This window comes from Erpetoichthys calabaricus, chromosome 11 (assembly GCF_900747795.2).
Source record: "Erpetoichthys calabaricus chromosome 11, fErpCal1.3, whole genome shotgun sequence".
Classification (NCBI taxonomy): domain Eukaryota; kingdom Metazoa; phylum Chordata; class Cladistia; order Polypteriformes; family Polypteridae; genus Erpetoichthys; species Erpetoichthys calabaricus.
In genome coordinates, this window is record NC_041404.2 from 122,868,801 (window position 1) to 122,890,717 (window position 21,917).

General features: G+C 41.3%; 1 protein-coding gene across 2 annotated transcripts in view; it reads left to right on the plus strand.

Moving 5' to 3' along the window:
• LOC114660839 (voltage-dependent T-type calcium channel subunit alpha-1H-like) overlaps positions 1-19,388 on the plus strand; it is a 55,431-nt gene extending 36,043 nt beyond the window's left edge. The window contains exons 19-33 of one of the 2 annotated variants that reach the window (XM_051934118.1): positions 426-610; positions 733-859; positions 1,125-1,250; positions 1,333-1,422; positions 1,514-1,706; positions 2,457-2,608; positions 2,703-2,812; positions 4,880-5,013; positions 8,160-8,230; positions 12,687-12,765; positions 16,358-16,479; positions 16,726-17,034; positions 17,657-17,840; positions 17,922-18,037; positions 18,125-19,388. In XM_051934118.1, coding sequence (XP_051790078.1) covers positions 426-610; positions 733-859; positions 1,125-1,250; positions 1,333-1,422; positions 1,514-1,706; positions 2,457-2,608; positions 2,703-2,812; positions 4,880-5,013; positions 8,160-8,230; positions 12,687-12,765; positions 16,358-16,479; positions 16,726-17,034; positions 17,657-17,840; positions 17,922-18,037; positions 18,125-19,027 — 2,901 coding nt within the window. In that variant the 3' untranslated portion in view covers positions 19,028-19,388. Of the gene's footprint in view, positions 1-425; positions 611-732; positions 860-1,124; positions 1,251-1,332; positions 1,423-1,513; positions 1,707-2,456; positions 2,609-2,702; positions 2,813-4,879; positions 5,014-8,159; positions 8,231-12,686; positions 12,766-16,357; positions 16,598-16,725; positions 17,035-17,656; positions 17,841-17,921; positions 18,038-18,124 lie in introns of those variants that run through there. The other variant, XM_028813778.2, reaches the window with a different exon arrangement.
• Positions 19,389-21,917: the final 2,529 nt, after the last annotated feature.

The window sequence follows — 21,917 nt, forward strand, 5'->3', positions numbered from 1 at the left end:
TTCCCTTTGGTTTCTGCAGTCATCAGAATCTGGGGTCCCATGGGGCATTTTGTGTGCCAACTGACAGCAAGGAGGGTGCACACTTTGGGTGAACAACCAGGGAGGAAGAGCAGAAGATAAATAATAAAGGAAAACAAGGAGGGGATGCAGAAGGACAGAGGAAATTGGAAAAGGGAGGGGACAAGAGCAGAATGAGAGAAGTGGGGAGGTCTGGGTAAGAGAAAGGGAGTAGAGGACAGAGGATATGGCAGGAGGACAGATCTAATCCAAAGAGGAAAATGGCCTAATAAGCTAAATTTAAGACATCTTGCCTTAATAAGGACAGTGTCATCCCATGAGACTTGGAGACTGTGTCAGTCTGCTCTTCCTCTCATTTTATTTGTTGTGATGATGTGCTCCCGACTTATCACACTTAACACCTGCAGGTTGTGGCTTTAGGCTTCTTTTCCGGGGAAAACACCTACCTGCAGAGCAGCTGGAACATTCTGGATGGGGTTCTGGTCTTTGTCTCAGTCATCGATATCTTTGTCTCTATGGCTTCTGCTGGAGGAGCAAAGATTCTGGGCATCCTGAGAGTCCTGCGGCTCTTGAGAACACTACGGCCCCTGAGGTAGGAGGTCAAACTAGTCTTTTTCTTTCCATATTGCAGCTTTTAATTCTTCACAGAGCTCCCCCATCACCTCTGAATTCCTTTCTCTCCATCATTTAAAGTTTTCTTATTTTATTATACAGGGTCATTAGCCGGGCTCCTGGCCTCAAACTTGTTGTGGAGACACTAATCACATCCCTCCGTCCAATTGGAAACATCGTCTTGATCTGCTGTGCCTTTTTTATCATCTTTGGCATCCTTGGGGTCCAGGTACAGTGTTGCTCACTTCCATGTCCATTGCCTTGTCACTGATATCCAACTCTTTATCACTCTAACAACCTCTGCTATTCGTCTGCTTTTCACCATACCAGTGCCTCTTTGAACAGCATCACAGTATGCAGGCATACCTTATCACAAACATACAGAAGCGTTATCTTGCATTATGAGCAAACAAACTTGTCCATGCCTCATTCCATGTCCAGAACATTAAAACCACAGTCCACTACAAAATGATGACCACCTCTGTGTATTTTAGCTTTTCAAAGGCAAGTTCTACTACTGTGAGGGAATTGACACAAAGAATGTCACCAATAAGTCAGACTGCCAGCACATGAAGTACCGCTGGATTCGGAGAAAGTACAACTTTGACAATTTGGGCCAGGTAGGAAGGGACAACCAACTGCAAACTGGCAGCAGACTGCAAATGGTGTGTGCAGCTGGTTGACTATATCTCTATTCTGCAGGCTCTGATGTCCTTATTCGTTTTGTCATCAAAGGACGGCTGGGTGAACATTATGTATGATGGGCTGGATGCAGTAGCTGTTGACCAGCAGGTACTGGATCAGGCTTGTCTCTGCGTTCTGTGAGGCTTTTAGATTGCTCCAATGAGGCACCACATTCACCTTTCTCAACTTCTCTCCACAGCCTATCCGCAACCACAACCCTTGGATGCTGCTTTACTTCATCTCCTTCCTTCTCATCGTCAGCTTCTTCGTGCTCAACATGTTTGTTGGGGTAGTGGTGGAGAACTTCCACAAGTGCAGGCAGCATCAAGAGGCAGAGGAGGCACGCCGGCGAGAAGAGAAGCGCCTACGGCGACTTGAGAAAAAGCGCAGGAGTAAGAATTCAATGCAAAATGCGGACTTGTGATTCTCCTTTTCTTAATCCTTGTCTTAATGTTGCCCACCCTGCTGTCGCCTGCCATCTTGATGTAACCCACCTTATTGTCATCCCTCATTTTAATGTCAACCACCCTGCTCTCACCTCTCAATTTAATGTCATTTCGCCTTACTGGACGTCTTCTCCTGATGTTGCCTGTATCTTAATGTCTCCCTTTCCTAATGTCACCACACTTTGCTGTTGCACCCCAACTTATTGTCACTTACCAATCCTAATGTCCGCCCACACTGTTGGCACTCCTACCCTGGTATCACTCAACTTACTGTCACCCCACCCCACTGCGATCCTCTTTATGTTGGCTCTGACTTCACCACACCTCTTTGCTGACCCCTTCCTCACTGTTGCCACTGGCCTACCTTACCGTTACTCTTACCCTGCTGGTTCGCTGACTCTGCTGTCATTCGTCCCTTTATTGTCACTTCCACCTTGATGTTGCCCCACTCCTGCTTGCACACCCACTTTGATGTTCCTACTCCGTGATCATTTCAATATGAAGTGTGGGTGTCCAGCTTGCTTTCTATCCAGGTGTAGCAGATATTTAAAAAGTGAAATTAAATTAACAGAGCATTCTCAGACATTGGAGCCGTGTTGCTCCGAAGAACAGGGTGCTCAGAGGGTGGATTCCGGGAGCTTTTCTGCCTTCCCCCACCAGTATTCAGTTTCCTGTCTTGTGTATCCTTGTCCCCAGAAGCCCAGCGCCGCCCTTACTTTGCTGACTACTCACCAGCGCGACTCTACATTCACACGCTTTGCACCAGCCAGTACTTGGACCTCTTCATCACCTTCATCATCGGCATCAATGTGGTCACCATGTCCATGGAGCATTACAACCAGCCGCAGGTAGCCACGCGGAAGTAGCAGTGGGCGTATGGTGACACCTGCAGGCACTTCTGCACAATGACTGCTCTATGCTTCTTTTTGTTTGTCACCCTAGTCTCTGGAGGAAGCCTTGAAATACTGCAACTATGTCTTCACCATGGTCTTTGTGATTGAAGCTGTCCTCAAACTGGTGGCCTTTGGCCTCAGAAGATTCTTTAAAGATAGGTAAGTGGCTGCCTGGCCTTGACAGAAAGACTTTTTGACATTCTGTGCCTCTAATGGTATGTGCTACTCCAAAAATTCTTGCTAAATGGGTGTTTTCTTCATCAGATACATAACCAAAAATATATGTTTTACAATATTTGACTATTATATTAAACAGAAGAAAACAAAAAGGATTTCATTTTAGGTGGCATTTGTACAGCATTCCATGAGCATGATCTTTCACATGACACTGGGTGAGGGAAGGTTAAACATGCTAGCAACAGACATAAGAATATTTGCCTTTTATAAATATCCATTCATCCATCCAATATCAATCCAACTTAATGCTTTTATGGTAGCATCCAGCAGGCAGGAACCAGTCTTGAATGTTCACACATACACACATCCACAGTCACAGCGCCAATTTACAGACACGTCTTTGGAATGGAGGATGAAAACCAAAGAAAAGCCCTTACAGGTATAATAGAGAGAAGCAAACTCCATCCTGGCAGACAGACAGAGTCTAAAGCTATGAAGCAGTGAGGCTAACTGTTACACCTGGGCTTCAGAGACCAGACTGAAGTTAAGTTTAAAATTAAATGTACATAGGGCTGTTGGTGCTCTCTACAGTAGTCAAGTATTCAGTAATTATAGCATTCATTTTAGATATTCACATACTAATCTACATTGTCCAATTTAGGGCTGTGGGTCAAGGTGGCAGCAGCATTGGACACAAGACAGTAACAACTCCAGGACAGGGCATATTTGGTACAGATGGGCTCCTGTAAAGCTTGTTGACAATGTCCATTGCAGCATTCACTCAATCAGTCATTCAGGCAGTTTGGAAACATCGATTAACCTAACAAAATATTTAGGGATGTGGAAGGAGACTGTGACTAAAACCATAAAGACACAGGGAGAATATGAAAACTCCACACACTAAGAAACTATGGGATTCAAGCTGAATCTATAAGGCAGCTGCTCTAACCAGTGTACCACCATACCACCCCTCATTTAGGCTCTGCAATGTTGAAATGAAAGCATATGAAACATCAGTAGAAGACAGCAGTTTACATATCCCTCTGTTCAGACGGTTCAAACCGACTGGCTGAAGTCACATAAACACATGGCACTTTGCAGTTATAAATCAGAAGTCCAAGCTTAGCATAAATTGCTTTAATCACTGGAATGTGAATGAAAAATAGGCGAAAGCCTCAGGCTGAAGAATAACAAGGAAGTGATGAGGATAAAGATTTATTAAATTTTAAAGGTCAAGTCCTTTTTGAACTCTTATAGTAGTGCAGCTCAATCTTAATTTAATAAAATTAGATTACATGTTGAATAAAATAAACAATTTACAATATTTTTCAGTTAAATGTATTGTAATTCATACAATGAATTCATCACATCTTCATCACATTTTCAGCATTTAAAGGCAACCACTCACTTAGTCTGAAGTGGTAACCTGCACATCCTAGAGATGAATGCTCAAATAAATGTAGCAGTTTGTTCTGTGTTTATACAATCTGCTCATGCAATATGCAGCTTCTTGTTTACCATTTCTTGGCCCTTTGGTGATAGAAAGAAGGGGAAAGAAAGTTCAAGCTACAGGCACTGAGAACTGAACCCCTTCACCCATCATGCCTACCGTCCATACATTGTTACAGGAATGCATACAGTAAGAATAAGACATGTGCATATATTTAAACTTATTAGGATTCATAATGTTTTGTAATAAAAATATTTGTACTAGTTTCAGTTTGTAGCAAAACCCAAATACTTCTTTATGACTCAAAATGAAAGTTACTGGAATATCAGTAGCACTGTTTTCTCAAAACTGGTAAAAGGTTGAACGTGCACATTATGTGAGTTTCAGCACTGAAACAGAATGTTATTTCAGTTCTACAACAGTTGCCAATTAATGTAAATAGTAGTGCCCTGGTGTCCCTTAGCAGCAGCGGTGCCATTTTGTCAGATGTTTTGTGTCATCTCATGCTCACAAATGCAGTACTCACAGTGCTAAACTTATTTACTCTGTCTAGGTTAGTCTTGTTTCTAACAAGCAGGAGCTGTTTTCATTTTTCATAGGTGGAACCAGCTGGACCTGGCGATTGTACTACTATCTATAATGGGGATCACTTTGGAGGAAATTGAAATCAATGCCTCATTGCCAATTAACCCCACCATCATTCGTATCATGAGAGTACTTCGGATTGCACGAGGTGAGCAGCTCTGCTTTCAGCTTTGTTTAGCTGTAGATCAGGGGTCTCCAAAACTGGTCCTGAAGCACTACTGTGGCTGCTGGTTTTCATTCTAACCCTTTTCTTAATTTGTGACCAGTTTTTGCTGCCATTTAACTCTTTTGTTATTTAAGTCTCAGACCACTTAATTGTTTCTTTTTTCCTTAATAAGTAGCCAAACAATAATGAGATACAAAACAAGCCAGCATATGACCAGCAACCTGTGTCCATCATACAGTACAATATCTGAAAATAAAGAAAGATGAAGGTCTCAGTAAGTGTTGATCGGCTCAGACCCACAAAACATTTTGACTGTATGCTTAGAAAATCATAAATCAAAAGTTTTGGAAATGCCTGCTGTGGCAGAATGAGAGCGCTAACACACCATAAAATTAAGTAACGGGTTGAACTAACAACAAGAATCAACTTTTAATTAAGGGACTGGTTGGAATGAAATTGGTTGGAGTTTGAGGCCCTGACTTAGCTGGTCATCTGTTGGCTCACTTTACATCTCATTTTTATTTGGGTGCCTTTTAAGTAAAAAATGAAGCAATTCATAGAACTGAATCTTAAAAAAACAAGTAAATTAAAATGGAGGGCGAAAAAGTTAATTAGGAGCAAAAGCTGGTCACTAATTAAGAAAAGGGTCAGAATGAAAACCTGTAGCTACAGTAGTGCACAAAGATCCGAGTTGTAGACCCCTGTTGTAGATAAAGAATTATTGCTTTAAGCCAGGTCTCAAAGCCCCCATTTTACTGCTACACTAGGACCTGCTTTGTAGCTCACCTTTTTTTGATTCAAGTATTCATTTTCACGCTAAGACTACAGATTAATGAATTTGTGTATGATGTGACTCACTATTAAACAGAGAGATTTTAAAATGAACAATCACAAATTGTTTTCACTATATTTTTCCATAGGCTGCCCTTAATTACTGGATTAATAAGAAAATTAAGTTTTAAAATAAACTTTAAACAAATTAAATGTTTGGGCCACATGGCTTTGTGACACTTGATCCCCTCTGTAATCCCCTGCACTGCTTTTCATGTCACCAGTTCAGATGAATTCAGGTGAAAAAAATTGAGAGTTTGTTATGTTTAGTGTTGGTGTACCCTCTTCTAATCTTGGAAGGTGTTTCAATGCGACTTATGATGAACCTGTGGTGAAGTGCTTGTGGGAAAGGACCTCACAATAGGGCATCGTACTTAAAGCAGCTGTCCCACGTGCTCTCCATATTTCCATGAGATTCAGAGCATAACGTTTTCTCTCACAGTCCAAAGTTAGTCAGTGACTTTAAATCAACTAGCTATGAGAGAGTATGACGGGTAGAGCCCCCTCTAGAGTGGTTTACTGCACTTTCCCCTTTGCTGCTGGGATAACCTGAGCCTGGAACAGGGGAAAGTCCCGAGGCTTTGGAAAACATCTTGTATCACCCCAATCCCAAAGGTATCACGTCCTAGTGAGCTGAATGACTTTCGGCCTGTTGCTCTGACATCACATGTGATGAAGACCATGGAGAGGCTGCTGCTTCACTACCTTAGGCCACAGGTTCAACACGCCCTTGACCCTCTGCAGTTTGCATATCAGGAGAAGGTGGGAGCAGAGGATGCCATCATCTATATGCTACACCGATCCCTCTCTCACTTGGACAGAGGTAGTGGTGCTGTAAGAATTATGTTTCTAGACTTCTCTAGCGCCTTCAACACAATCCAACCTCTGCTCCTTAGGGACAAGCTGACAGAGATGGGATTAGATTCATACCTAGTGGCATGGATCGTGGACTATCTTAAAGACAGACCTCAGTATGTGCGTCTTGGGAACTGCACGTCTGACATTGTGGTCAGCAACACAGGAGCGCCACAGGGGACTGTACTTTCTCCGGTCCTGTTCAGCCTATATACATCGGACTTCCAATACAACTCGGAGTCCTGCCATGTGCAAAAGTTCGCTGATGACACTGCTATCGTGGGCTGCATCATGAATGGGCTGGAGGAGGAGTATAGGGACCTAATCAATGACTTTGTTAAATGGTGCGACTCAAACCACCTACACCTGAACACCAGCAAAACCAAAGAGCTGGTGGTGGATTTTAGGAGGCCCAGACCCCTCACAGACCCAGTGATCATCAAAGGTGACTGTGTGCAGATGGTGCAGACCTATAAATATCTGGGAGTGCAGCTGGATGATAAATTAGACTGGACTGCCAATACCGATGCGCTGTGCAAGAAAGGACAGAGCCGGTTATACTACCTTAGAAGGCTGGCGTCCTTCAACATCTGCAATAAGATGCTGCAGATGTTCTATCAGACAGTTGTGGTGAGCGCCCTCTTCTACGCGGTGGTGTGCTGGGGAGGCAGCATTAAGAGGAAAGACGCCTCACGTCTGGACAAACTAGTGAGGAAGGCAAGCTCTATTGTTGGCATGGAGCTGGACAGTTTAACATCTGTGGCAGAGCGAAGGGCGCTCAGCAGGCTCCTATCAATTATGGAGAATCCACTGCATCCACTAAATAGTATCATCTCCAGACAGAAGAGCAGCTTCAGTGACAGACTGCTGTCACTGTCCTGCTCCACTGACAGATTGAGGAGATCGTTTCTCCCTCAAACTATGCGACTCTTTAATTCCACCCAGAGGGGTAAACGTTAACATTCAACATTATACATACTTATTGTCTGTTTTTCTGTTTTTTCACCTGCATTGTTATCATTCTTTAATTTAATATTATTTATTGTATCAGTATGCTGCTGCTGAAGAATGTGAATTTCCCATTGGGATTAATAAAGTATCTATCTATCTATCTGTCTATCTAAATACTGGTGTCTTGCCACTCAGACCAGGTAAGAAACAGGTATAGAAGATTGACAACTTGAACTGAATGAAACAGGAGTGCATTCAAGCAGCTCTGTGTCACATTTTTAAGTTAGCTGGAGGTGTCAGTTAGACTCAGTAACAAAGTCCTCTGGGTTGTTAGCCAGGCCGAGTAAGCATGTGCTCAGAATCGCTTGAGCTGTATGAGATTATCTGCAAGTACATTTTACTAGTTGGGAGTTTAACTTACACTGGCATCAGTGACGCCTGTAGTGTATTCCATGATTCTGCATTCTCTAAAAAGTGTTTGCTTTTTGCAGTGCTGAAGTTGTTAAAGCTGGCCACTGGCATGCGGGCACTCCTGGACACTGTGGTGCAGGCTCTTCCACAAGTAAGTACATGTATCTGCTTGCTTGGACTGTTGCAGTTGTCTTTCCAATCCCAAAGATGTTGATACAATAAATAATTGGGCACATACAAGTTATACAGTCCATAGTAGTCCTCTTCTTTAGTCTGGAGACACAGCAATGCCAGAAGGACAAGTCTGATAAGATGGTTGGGAGAAAGCATGAGCAACAGTGGCAGGGCTGGCTTTAGCATTTTTGCTGTTCTAGGAGAAGCTGTAAATGGTGGCCCCCTACCAACCATTTGCATGACGTTTTCTGTGACACAGAAGGTTCATAAATGTAGGATTAGTGCTGTTTTGTGTTCCAAGGAATTTATTACAAATGCTTAGAAATTTCTTCAGTTTTTAATTTTTTTTCCCAGCACCTCTTGACTCAGAGGCTGCCAGGTTGATGTGTCTTAATGTCAAGATATGCAAGACAGCGAGCATTTTGAGGTCCTCCCCTATTTGTGGTTATCTAGACATGAAAACCCCTAATTTTTAGGCCATTTTAGGATTCAAGGAAGTCAAAGTTATTCCCTTTCACAAAACATTTAAAAAATTGGGGATTGATAATTATAGGCATGTGAAGTGTCATTTTATTCTGTTTCAAAGTTGCAGATCATTAACATGATGATATTTCTACTGTGTATAATTCATTCTTTACTGGTGGTCCCAGTCACTCCCAGAATGTTACAAATATCAAATTTCAAACATAAACATGTCTGGAATTATTTTAGGCTATTTCAAGGTCAGCAAGAAGTGCTATGATGTTATTTTTGATTTTTCATCATTTACTAGGATTATAGCCATCTATGCACATATAGTAAAGTGTGCACAATGATACATTTATATTACAATCAGAAATGTTTAGACTTAAAATATTTAAACTGAAGCACACAGTTTAATATTTTATATATTTTGCACAACTGTAGTTTATTGTGTACTCCTACCTCATAAATACTTCATTATATTTCTTATGAACACCCCGAATTAGGGTGGTTTACGCTGATTCAGACCTTTTACCCTGTGATACAGTGTTACTTTTGTAACTTTTTGTTCATAATCTGCTAGTTTAAATTAATTATGAACTGATTTATATAGTCACATTCATGTACTAAAGGTATACATTTGTTTTAGTGAAGTTAAAAATTCTTAGTAAATGATATCAAAGAAAACTAACAGTTTACTACACATCCATCCATTTTCCAACCCGCTGAATATGAACCACAGGGTCACGGGGGTCTGCTGGAGCCAATCCCAGCCAACACAAGGCACAAGGCAGGGAACCAATCCTGGGCAGGGTGCCAACCCACCGGGCCAATTTAGAATCACCAATCCATGTCACCATGTCTTTGGACTGTGGGAGGAAACCGGAGCGCCCGGAGGAAACCCACACAGACACGGGGAGAACATGCAAACTCCACGCAGGGAGGACCCGGGAAGCGAACCCGGGTCCCCAGGTCTCCCAACTGCGAGGCAGCAGCGCTACCACTGCGCCACCGTGCCGCCCCAGTTTACTACACATACTAGGCAAATTAATGTATATTTCACTTACTGTAACATATAAAAACTGAGTATATTATATTTATAAAATGCATACATAACAATATACAATATATAAATGTAGCAATAGTAAATAGGTGCATTGCTTAATTACAAATACAATTAAACAAAATTCCAGATTTGAGAAGTAAAGAACAATAATACATTTAATTAAAGCTATTTACAACTGTAAAAATATAACTCACTGAAATTCAAAGCTGCTTTTTTTTCTTGACTTCATCTTTGTAAACTTATAAATAACTTCTTTTAAATTCATTGTTGCCGCTCATTTACTCTCCACTGACAAGTTTGCTAAACATATGAAAAATAAGCACATATAATATTTATAAACCACATAGTCTATATATGAGGTTCATATATACTGTATATACAACATGAATGACCATTACATTGTATGATAGTTTTTTCTATAATTTTCACTAATTTCACAAATTATTTGCAATAATAATAATAATAATAGCATTATGAAACAGGCGCAATGCACAAAGTATTAAATATACCATTCAGGGAATGCCAAGCCTATAAAGTCTATGCTGACCTGTTCAGGGATTAGGCAGTACTCCAGCCTTGAAGTGTTTTTGTCAGGATTCATCACTGGCTCATTAATGATCCTTGACAAAACTTTCCTAATGGCAAGATAGATAGATAGATAGATAGATAGATAGATAGATAGATAGATAGATAGATAGATAGATAGATAGATAGATAGATAGATAGATACTTTATTAATCCCAAGGGGAAATTCACATTTCACTGCCTTTGCAAAATAAAGAGAGAAATGGAAAGAAATACACATATACAAAATCTGCATCAAACCAATGTCGAAATACAGATAGAAAATAAAATGAAAATGAAGCATGCTGCAAGGGAAACAGTACTAAAACAAACTATGACCCTGCATCTAAAGACAATAAAGACACAATAACATTAAGTGTAATGGCACAGCACCCTGGAAGACCACTTATAATGGGCTTGTGTGGGTTGTCAGATGTTAATACCAAACATCACTAGTATGCAAAATATTGAACAATATTGTAGCAGTCAGAAGAATGAAGCAGTTTTCATTCACACTGGACTAAGTACCTGCTGGGAGACCACACTTACAGGCGATGTGGAGCCAGCCACCCGATTAACAGGAACTCACTAGAAACACAGTGTCCAGTTCCATGGCTTTCTAGGGAGCGCTGGCCAGGAACTGGGCACCCCACAGCAGGGGTTATTTAAACAGGAGCGTTGTGAAAGTCAGGAGGTCTGCCGTCTGAAGGAGATGATAGAAGACCTCTAGGTGGATGACAGGGCTATTACATGCAGTATAATAGAGAAGGAGTCAGGAGCCCTGGTGATTAAGGTGCAGTAAAAGGCATCACAAACCAGTGTGACTGAAGAATGGCTCAGCAAAGTGTCCATGTAGCGGGAACAAAGGGACGTGAGGTGCAGCTTATGCCAGTGTATAGAGGCGTATTTGCTGTTTTGGTGAGCATTCCTTGTGGTCCCAAACAGATGAGAGGTCTAGTGATCTGATTGTTCTATGCTCTGACGGGATCAAACTGCCATGGTGTCTTTGTATGAATGCGCTTGTCTCTCCAGCTCTCATGCTCGTTACGCTAAAATCAGGTTAGTGGAAGTTGGACAGTTGTATTGTCAAGAGTGATCACAAATCAGTGTCTTCTTCTTCTTTCAGCTGCTCCCATTAGGGGTTGCCACAGCGAATCATCTTGTTCCATATCTTTCACAAATCAGTGTCTGTGTTGTTTAAAAAAATGTTTTGCTGCTCTAGGCGACCTCCTAATTCGTCTAAGTGGTAGAGCAGGCACTGAATACTGGACCTCGATCTGCTCTGTTTATGTCCTTCAAGCCTGTAATTACATTGTGATTATCTAGATTAAGTTTTCTGGAGTCAACCATAGCAGCTAGTCACTGCCTGTTCTTCCAATTAATGTGGCACTGGAGGTGTGTTCAGCCAGTTTGGTGCAGGCATGTCTTTCCATGGAATCATCAATCAACAATCCCAGAAGAATAAAACATTTGCCATTAAAATTAATCCAGTAGCATTCTACAGTTGTTAGTGTTTCCATGTCAGTACAACTTCTTCTTCTTCTTTCGGCTGCTCCCATTAGGGGTTGCCATAGCAGATCATCTTCTTCCATATACTGTATTTCTGTTCTCTGCATCTTGTTCTGTTACACCCATCACCTGCATGTCCTCTCTCACCATATCCATAAACCTCCTCTTAGGCTTTCCTCTTTTCCTCTTCCCTGGCAGCTCTATCCTTAGCATCCTTCTCCCAATATACTCAGCATCTTTCCTCTGCACGTGTCCAAACCAACGCAATCTCGCCTCTCTGACTTTGTCTCCCAACCGTCCAACTTGAGCTGACCCTCTAATGTACTCATTTCTAATCCTATCCATCCTTGTCACACCCAGTGCAACAAGACCCTTTGTTTGGTTTTCTGCTTAACCATGGTCAGTACAGAGTTGGCATTATTTTCTTCTCACAAGTAGAAAGTTTTATCTCAAAGATGAACATAAAATTTGACTTGGCACCTCTGAAATTAGGATTGACTACAACTCCCTGCTACCATGTAATGTAAAAAAGTGGGTTCAGCCATTCTGATGGTGTTTCAGTCTGGGAATTTTCTCTGTTGTGCCTTAAATTCATGAACCAGAGACCTTCAGGTTAAAATGAAGCTCCCTCATCTTGTTGAGCAACAGGAGACCACCAGTGGGAAAGCCCAATGGACACTAGAAATGTAGATTACAGATGACGGAGTAGCAGCAAATAATCTATGGAAAACCAATGCTGACTGTAGCCCCTATGATCTCTTTCTCACTCTTTGTACTTGTATTCTGTCAGGTGGTCTTGAACATTTCTAACTACACACGTTGTTTTTTTCAGGTGGGTAACCTGGGTCTGCTGTTCATGCTGCTGTTCTTTATTTATGCAGCCCTTGGAGTGGAGCTCTTTGGAAAATTAGGTGAGTCTATTGGGTTCAAATATGAAGATTATCATTATACCATGTGGTGCTGAGGCTGAATGTGCAGACTATAAACACAATGAAGAATTTGCTAATGAAGGCCGTGCCTCTGACTGATTTACCATACAGTACCTACTGATTTACATACTGTTCAATATGCTGTACAATAAAGCATTCAATATGTCATTGAAAACTCAATTCAAGGTTTCAGTTCAACATGGCACACAACAAAGAGACAGCATACTTGTAGGACTATTCAGAAAGCTGAAAAATTGCTCGACCTACCCCCATACAACACAAGTACAACAAATGACTTCACATTTTTGCGGCATGATTCTCAATATTAACATTAACATACCAGTTAAAGCTTTCTGCAAAGAATCATTTGAAAACCAGTAAATATGACACTAAAACTGCTTTCAACACAAAGCTGTACATACTGTTTTAACACAAGTCAACAGGCTACTTCATCAAGCTCCACGAGTTGTTCAGAACCACTCAAAATTCCACTCAATATACAGTGCCCTCCGGAATGTTTTGGACAAAAACACAATTATCCTTGATTTACCCCTCTGCCCCACAGTTTATAATTACACATCAAATGATTCAGATGTGACTAAAGTACAAACGGCAGACTTTTATTTAAGGGTATTTACATACATTTCGGTCACATCATGTAGAAATGACAACACTTTTCATACATGGTCCCCCCCATTTCAGAACACCAAACAGATAATTAGCACAAAATGTCAGCAAAAACACATCATATCCGAATTCAACATACAGCTTAACAGAGTGTGCAGCAATAGCTGGACATGCTACTTTATACCCCACCCAACATGAATATGATGCACCGTGCAATTTAACCAGTTTATTCCAGTTCTGTTTTTTAGATAGCCAGAGCCTATCCTGGAAACATTGTGCATGAAAAAGCCCTGGACAGGGTGTCAGTCCATCACAGGGCCTGTTCATGCACACACTGACTCAGGGCCTATTTGGAATCACCCATTAACCTTACCTTCACATTTTTGAGGATGCAGAAGGAAAACTGAACTACCTGGAATGAAGCTCATGCAGACACTTGGGTTATGTCATAACTCCACATTAGGGTGTTCCATAAACCAATGCAAAGAGCTCATGTGTGTAGAATCATTTCTCTACAAGGCAAGTTTTCAGAGATGAAGAATAGAGTGCAGGCAGGGTGGAGTGGGTGGAGAAGAGTGTCAGGAATGATTTGTGACAAGGATGGACAGGATTAGGAACGAGTACATTAGAGGATCAGCTCAGGTTGGAAGGTTTGGAGACAAAGCCAGAGAGGCAAGATTGCGTTGGTTTGGACATGTGCAGAGGAGAGATGCTGGGTCGATGGGAGAAGGATGCTAAGGATAGAGCTGCCAGGCAAGAGGAAAGTAGGAAGGCCTAAGAGAAGGTTTATGGATGTGGTGATAGAGAACGTGCAGGTGGTGGGTGTGACAGAGCAAGATTCAAAGGACAGGAAGACATGGAAACAGATTATTCACTGTGGCAACCCTTAACAGGAGCAGCTGAAAGAAGAAGAAGAAGAAGGGATAGATTGCTTACATGTGAAATTTCAGCCTGATGGTTAAACATTTAAAGGTTACTCAATTCTGAATGTTTTATCTGTATTGTTACTAAGCGCGTATCTTGCATGGGGTTCTTAACTGGCAAATTGATTAGTAAACAATAAAAGAATTGAAACAGAGAATATTCTAGTACTAAGGTGAACTTCTGATAACATTGCAGTAGTAAGTGGACAGTTCCAGAACATTCTACTATTACATAAGGGTTTCAAGAACATTCAGGTAGTAAGGAGGAGTTTCTGTTTAAGTCCTTTTTGATGACAGTGTCTCGGCAGAAACAAAGGAAATGGTGGTGCAAAGCCTGCAGTGACCACTGTCATTTGATATTCCTTAATGTTTTAAGCTGACAAATGAATCTGTACAGTTGAAGTTAAGGAATCTGGTAAACAGATCCAACAACATCTTTCTTTCTGTCCTTATGGAAAAAAAGCAAAGAAAGGCCTCAGTTGTTTCTCAAGAAACCACCAGAATATTGGACAGATGATCCAATGTTCAATGAATGTTGTGAACTGTCGGCACAAATGACGGTAGAGAAAGATGAACCTGAAAAATGAAACAAGTCTCATCCACAACTACAATGACATACTGACAAAGAATGAGAAACAGAAGCAGTTTATTCTTTGACTGGTCCCAACCCAAAGCAAGAATTTTCCAACTTCATCAAAGACAGTGCTAATTTTGTAACCTACAGGTGGGGAACAGTTGTCTTCTGTTCAGTTCAGACGACATAAAAAGTGCCAAATGGAACGATCTCTACATGTTGTTGATTTTTATTAAGATTTTGTGTGTTTGCTATAATATGATAAAGAATAAAGCCAGTGCTTATAAGTGAGGTGACAGCACCAACCATTGTGCAATCATATTTTCCATAAAAATATATAAATATAGTACATACATTTTTAAAATCCAGAATTTAATAGCTGGAATTATACACAAACACCAGGCTTTGTTTTTTAACCAAACATCTTAGGCTAATATAACATAACACATGTAAACCCATTTATTCGAAACAAGGTTGGTGGAGACTATGACCTATCCTGATAGTAAACCAGCCCAGGACAAACTGCCAGTACATCACCAGGTCCACACATATTCACACAGAGCAAATTTAAAATTGCCAGCTAACCTAATGTGATTGTTTCTAGGATGAAAGTTGGAGTACCTGGAGAACAACCCAATGCAGACAGTCGGAGAACATGCAAATTCCACACATACAATGCTTAATACTTGAATGTAGGATACTGGACCACGACACGTCATGCTAACAGTTGTACCAACCTGTCTCCTCATGTCCAGGAGTTGCTTTAATCAATATACTGTACAAAATATTGGGAGTGGTCTCCCTTAGACTTTATCATATATTCAGATATGGGGATGGATATTTGATGAGTAAACCGCAAGACAATAATTATATTTTATATTATGTACATTAAAGAACCATCAGCAACAAATCAAATTAAATTAATAATATATTGAACAATTATTATAAAAGTAAAGCTGAATAAATCGGACACTGCAGCTGCATGAAAAAAAAAGTACCACTTTTGGTTAGCAGAAATAGCTCAAAAGTTGATAGAAGTTTACCTAATACCTGTATGCAAAATTTGGTTGACCGAACTGAAAGCGTACTCAAGTTATGATGTTTACATACACATACAGACACACAGACAGACACACAAGCATAATTCCAAAAATGGTATTTTCGGATATGTAAAACGTTGAGATTCTTCAAAATCTCGAAATCAAATTTTTGGACAATTCCAATACTTTCCCTATACTTCGTATATGAGAAAGTAAAAAAGGCAAATTGTTACATTAGGCAACAAATCAAAAACATCACAGTGCAGACATAAACAAAACAAAAAATATTCCTTTTTTCGTTGTAATTGGTTGTAAGACCAAATTTAGTACTTTTCCAAATCTAAAACATATTCCAGTTGTTCATACCCAACTGGCCATTATGAATAAGAAGCTACAACTTTCTCTTCTAGTGTGTAATGAAGAAAACCCTTGTGAAGGTCTCAGCAGACATGCCACTTTCGAGAACTTTGGCATGGCCTTCCTGACTCTGTTTCGAGTGTCTACTGGTGATAACTGGAATGGCATCATGAAGGTATGAATACGTTTGTGTGCTACACAGAACAGCCTGTGTGACTACTTCTCCAGCCTAAACACTCCAGTGTGTAAATCTCTTACATACTACTAAATTGCATAGTTGTCATCTCAAGCATTTTCTTCATACCCAGCATAAAAACAACCAATAGTTTTGTGTTGGTCATGTGAGTCTGAGGTGTATGGCATATGTGATGATGGCCTACGATTTTCCAGGGATGTGACAATGCTCTTTCTCCATTTGCAGGACACACTGCGAGAATGTAGTAGCGAGGACAGGCACTGCCTCAGTTATCTGCCTCTCATTTCTCCCATCTACTTTGTGACCTTTGTGCTAATTGCACAGTTTGTGCTTGTCAATGTGGTTGTGGCTGTACTCATGAAACATCTAGAGGAGAGCAACAAGGAAGCCAAGGAAGATGCTGAGATGGACGCTGAAATAGAGCTGGAAATGTCTCGACGGCTAAGCTATTCTGGACCAGGTTCAGGGGGCCGGACACTGGGGCTTGAAAGCAAGGCCTGTTATGTTGGACCACGGCCAGATTCACCAGGGCAGGTAAGCAAATTTACTGGCCCATTGGCATCAAAGTCATCCTGTGAGTATTTGGGGCCTAAAAGGCACCGGCAGTGGCTCTGTCTAGGCCAGTGCTCTGCTAGTGCATACTGGCAAAACAGTTGCTTGATGACAGTCTGGACAGTTTGGCTATGGTAAAGTTGAAGCACCCATGAGCCTAACGTGCCACTTTTAGGTGTGAGAGGCTTTTCTATGGCACTTTCAGACAACTTCACTTGCGTATGATCTAGCATCACATTTCATGGGATGATTAGCCACTCATAAACTTGCACAGATGTGACAGCCAAGGCTATTGAACATTCTTGTACTGGGCATCAGTACATTTTTAGGTGGTCTTACTGGATAGCATGTGTGCCAGCTACTCATTGCACAAATATGCGTGTGACAGACTAATCACTATTTTCCAGATAATGTATTGCAAAGTACACAAGTGTGATTTATTAGCATTCTGCTATGATTTGCTAAACATTCTCATGGCTTCAGTGTCTGATTTGCTCCAGTAAGGAGCTGTGGCAGAGCCTTGTCTGTGTTAAACACCATGAGGCACTTGTAAAGCTTGTGGAGGAGTTCTCCATGGAAACTGACTCTTAATCCTTTTATGTAGGATGAGCCAAGGCCATGCAGATTACGGGAGAGCAGCCAAGAAAACCTTGTGTCACTACGAAAGGTCTCTATGTCCCGAATGCACTCCCTGCCCAGTGACAGCTACATGTTCCGTCCTGTCAGGCCAGCTAACACCCCTGACCCTCTACCTGAGGCTGAGACTGAAGATGGCAATCTTGAGTCAGGTATGAAAACTGATTCTTGTCATCTCCACATATTATTCTAACTCTGGCACTGATTTCTCATTCGCTTCTTGATTACTTCAGGTTCCACAAGTTCTCTGCTCGGTGTCCCAGAGAGACCAGTGCCCCTTGCTGAGACTGGTAGTCTGCCCAAACTGGTATCTCGTCCTTCTGGAATCAGTCCATCACTGCAAAGACAGGTACTACTAACAAGTGCCCTGATGTCCTATCTGACATCCAAGTCAGCCAAGTGGGAACCTCTAATTTCTTTTCTGCTTCCCTTCCAGGAAGCTCTCATTGACAACTCATTTGACTCGAGAGACAGTGTTGCCACGGACTTTGCAGAGCCCACTCATGGCAGCCTGGTCTTGCCTTCACTCACATCCCAGAAGTCAGCTAGCGTTCATACTCACAGGCAGGCACACAGTCAGAGAAACATCTCCAGTAAGCCCAGCCGTGAAAGTATCATGTTTGAATCGGTGGACCCAGCAGATGAAGAGGTTAGGAACATCAACAGCTCAGCTAAGGATTGGCCTAGGTATGCAGAGCCCAGAAGCTCCTCTCTGTCACCTTACATCTCCTGCACCACGCCTCGCCGGCCTATGAGAGAAAAGGAGCTGAAGAAGTTCTACAGTGTGGACGCTCAAGGTCTACTGGCCAAACCACTGTGGACAGAGGACACCCGCCGACACTCTATTGAGATCTGTCCTTCCCTGGATGATATCCATACTCTGTTTAAGCAATCAGGGTGTGAGAAAAGGCGATCATCACTCCGTAGCCAACAACAGAGGAAGAAAAAGACTAGCCCGCCTTGTATTTCTGTAGAGCCACCTGCAGAGGGAGACACATCACTATCCAAGCTCTCTGAGAACAGTATGCTCCTTCGTCGTAGGACCCCATCCTGTGAGAACACACCCTACAGAGATTCCTTAGACATGCCTGAGGCATCACTCCTCTTGGTACCCCAGTTCTCAATTGAGCAGTCGGAAGACAAACTCTCTGAACCATTAGTCAGTAGTGAGCAGTCCTCCCCTTCCCCTTCAGTTCCCTTTTCAGTTGAGGTAAAGAATGGGGGGGCAGAGAAAAATGCTATCCGGCGGCTGAGCATGTGCAGGAGCCCTTTGCGCAAGCGTGATCTGCTCCACGTGGTGGGCAACAGGGACATGGACCCAGAGGAGCCTGCTGTATAGCTGAGGCTAAGTCTCGTGCGGGCACTCATGTAGCTTCTCCTCCTTCTCCCCATAAAGCTGTTTGCTGCTTACTCCTTTCACATTGCCAGCTTGTTTTCTTCTTCTTTTCTTTTTTTTTAATTCTATATTCACAAGTAATTCCCAGATGACAATTCACAGGCAAACTGCAGCCAGTGCAATAATGTTAATATTTTCACAGCCATGTATAATGACTGCAATAATTTCTAAAAAAAAAAAAAGAAAAATTAAAAAAAATTTCTAAAGGATGTAAAAAGTGACAAAATGTTATGAATAAAATGTATTTTTACATTGGAACAAGTAACACAAGTCAAAGTGTCCTCTGTAGGCCGCAGCAACAGCAACAATGGATGTGTCCGATTCTCTCATGCCGCCGGCTTATTTCCTGCAGCTCCTGGATGATTGATGATTCAGCAAAATGTTTTATTGGCTTTTTCAAGGTAGAACCTCAAGAGAGGTAATTAATGAGACATGTTCAAATGCTTCTTCTTCTCTGCTGTTCAGCTCAGAGATGGATGTGCTAGCCAGGTGAATGACACCTTATTGTGCATGTTAAAGGCTGGCAAGTAAACTGATGATGTGTGGTTCAATTCTGTGGTCAAAACCTGCCATTGATCAATGACCTGAGTAAAATCAGGTCAGTGAGTTCATGTATGGGCCGATCTGAAGAGGAATAGTGAGCTCACTTGCAGGCCAAGTAAAAAAATGATCAGCAAGCTTAATGTGTGGTCCGATCAAAACCTGGTTACCTGAGCTCAAGTATGGGCTGGTCTGAAGATCATCGGCAATGTTTATGAGTAAGTCAATCAAAAGATGGTTGGTACACTTGTGTGGGCCATTCACATCAGGAGATGGTGAGTGGGCTCATGTGTATACCAGTTAGGGCTGGGTGATGTGGACATAAACTGATTCAATAAGTGCAATAAATTTGATTAGAGAAACAGTATTCAATGTTTCTTGATATGTTCTCAAAGTGCCTTAAAGATTTTAACATTCCATACAATCAAGTCGAACTTATACAATGAAGAAACTAACATTATATACAATCAAGTTAAACTTAACAAAACTAAATTCACCCCCACCTGAGAAAAAGAGAGAGGATCCAACAGCATTGGCAAAAAAATTAAAAACAACAAAGAAGAGAGAATGTCCTTTTCCCCAGTGTAAATGCTGATGCTGAATTTTTATTAATCATAGACTGCCACATTTTTTAACAGATCCTCTAAGCGAGAATTTGATTTATCCAATTTCAAATAGCATAGAACATCAGTTACCCACTGACATATAACATGTGGGTTGAAATTCTTCCATGTGAGCAAGGTAAGTCTACATGCTAGTAGGGTGGTATAGGCACTTACAATGAAGTTGTCCTTCTCCACTTTAACCCCGTCTGAGGGTCCACCAAACACAGGTGCTAATGTGTTAGGAGTGATTGTGATACCAAAGCTGTGTGAGAGGCATTCAAAGATTTTTGTCCAGAATAATCTTAATTTGGTACATCCCAAAACAATGTGGACCAGTTAGGGTAGAGCTAGATTGCAACGTTCACAGGTTGAATCTAGGCTTGAATATATTTTGGACAATTTTAAATGAAATAAATGTAACTGATTACATATTTTAAGGTGAATGACTGAATGCTTAGAGTGTATTCTGTGCATGACTGCCTTCCTCTCCTTCTCTGAGATATTAAGTGAAAGGTCCTTTCCCCAATGTACCCTAGAAAAGACTTTAAGATGTTTTTATATATTGTTGAGATGCTGTCTGAGTCTTAAAGACAAATAGGTGGGTGGTGCAGAAAACTGGGAAGGTTATTTTTATCACAAAGTTTCTAATTTGAAAGTAGTGGAAAAATTTGAAGCATAATTGTTCATAAGATGCAAAAACATTATCTGTATACAGCTTTCTAAGTATTTTAATCCCAGACATTTTTCAAAAATTAAACACTGTGCAGGTTTGAAAGGGTTGGAAAGGGTGATTATCATGTAGAGGTGCAACAGATAAAAGCTTCTCTGCCTTGAAGTTCATCCTGCATTGGTTCCATATTCTGAGTGATTGATGGACAATTGGATTATTAGTACATTGACGATAATTTGGGGGCACAAAGTACAGCAAGATGTTATTTTTATTGCAGACCAGGCTTGTGTTTATTCATCAATTTGTGTCACTTTCCAGGACTTTTTAGCTTGTATATTTGTTGCCCAATAATAAAATTGAAAGTTAGGTAGTGCCATGCCACCTTATGCTTTAGGTCTTTGTTGAGTCGCCTTTTGAATGTGTGGATGTCTGGAATTCAAGATAAATGAGGTTAAAATTCAGTCTAATTACCTTAAAGATTGAAGAATAGCTCGATATAGACATGCTTTGTCCAGAAAAATAACAAAATATCCATCCATCCATTATCCAACCCGCTATATCCTAACTACAGGGTCACGGGGGTCTGCTAGAGCCAATCCCAGGGCACAAGACAGGAAACAAACCCCGGGCAGGGCGCCAGCCCACTACAGGGTGTGCACACACACACACACACATATACACCAAGCATACAGTAGGGACAATTTAGAATCGCCAATGCACCTAAACTGTATGTCTTTGGACTGTGGGAGGAAACCTACGCAAACACGGGGAGAACATGCAAACTCCACACAGGGAGGACCCAGGAAGCGAACCCGGGTCTCCTAACTGCGAGGCAGCAGCGCTACCCACTGCGCCACCATGCCACCCATAACAAAATATATGTTACAATTTGTAGATGAATAATGTTAATTATCTCAATAGTTCAGTAATAGTACTGTTATAGAGCATGTAGAATACATCACAGTTGTAATAACAATACAACTTGATACTTCAGATGGCTTGCTATCCTTAAAAGGAC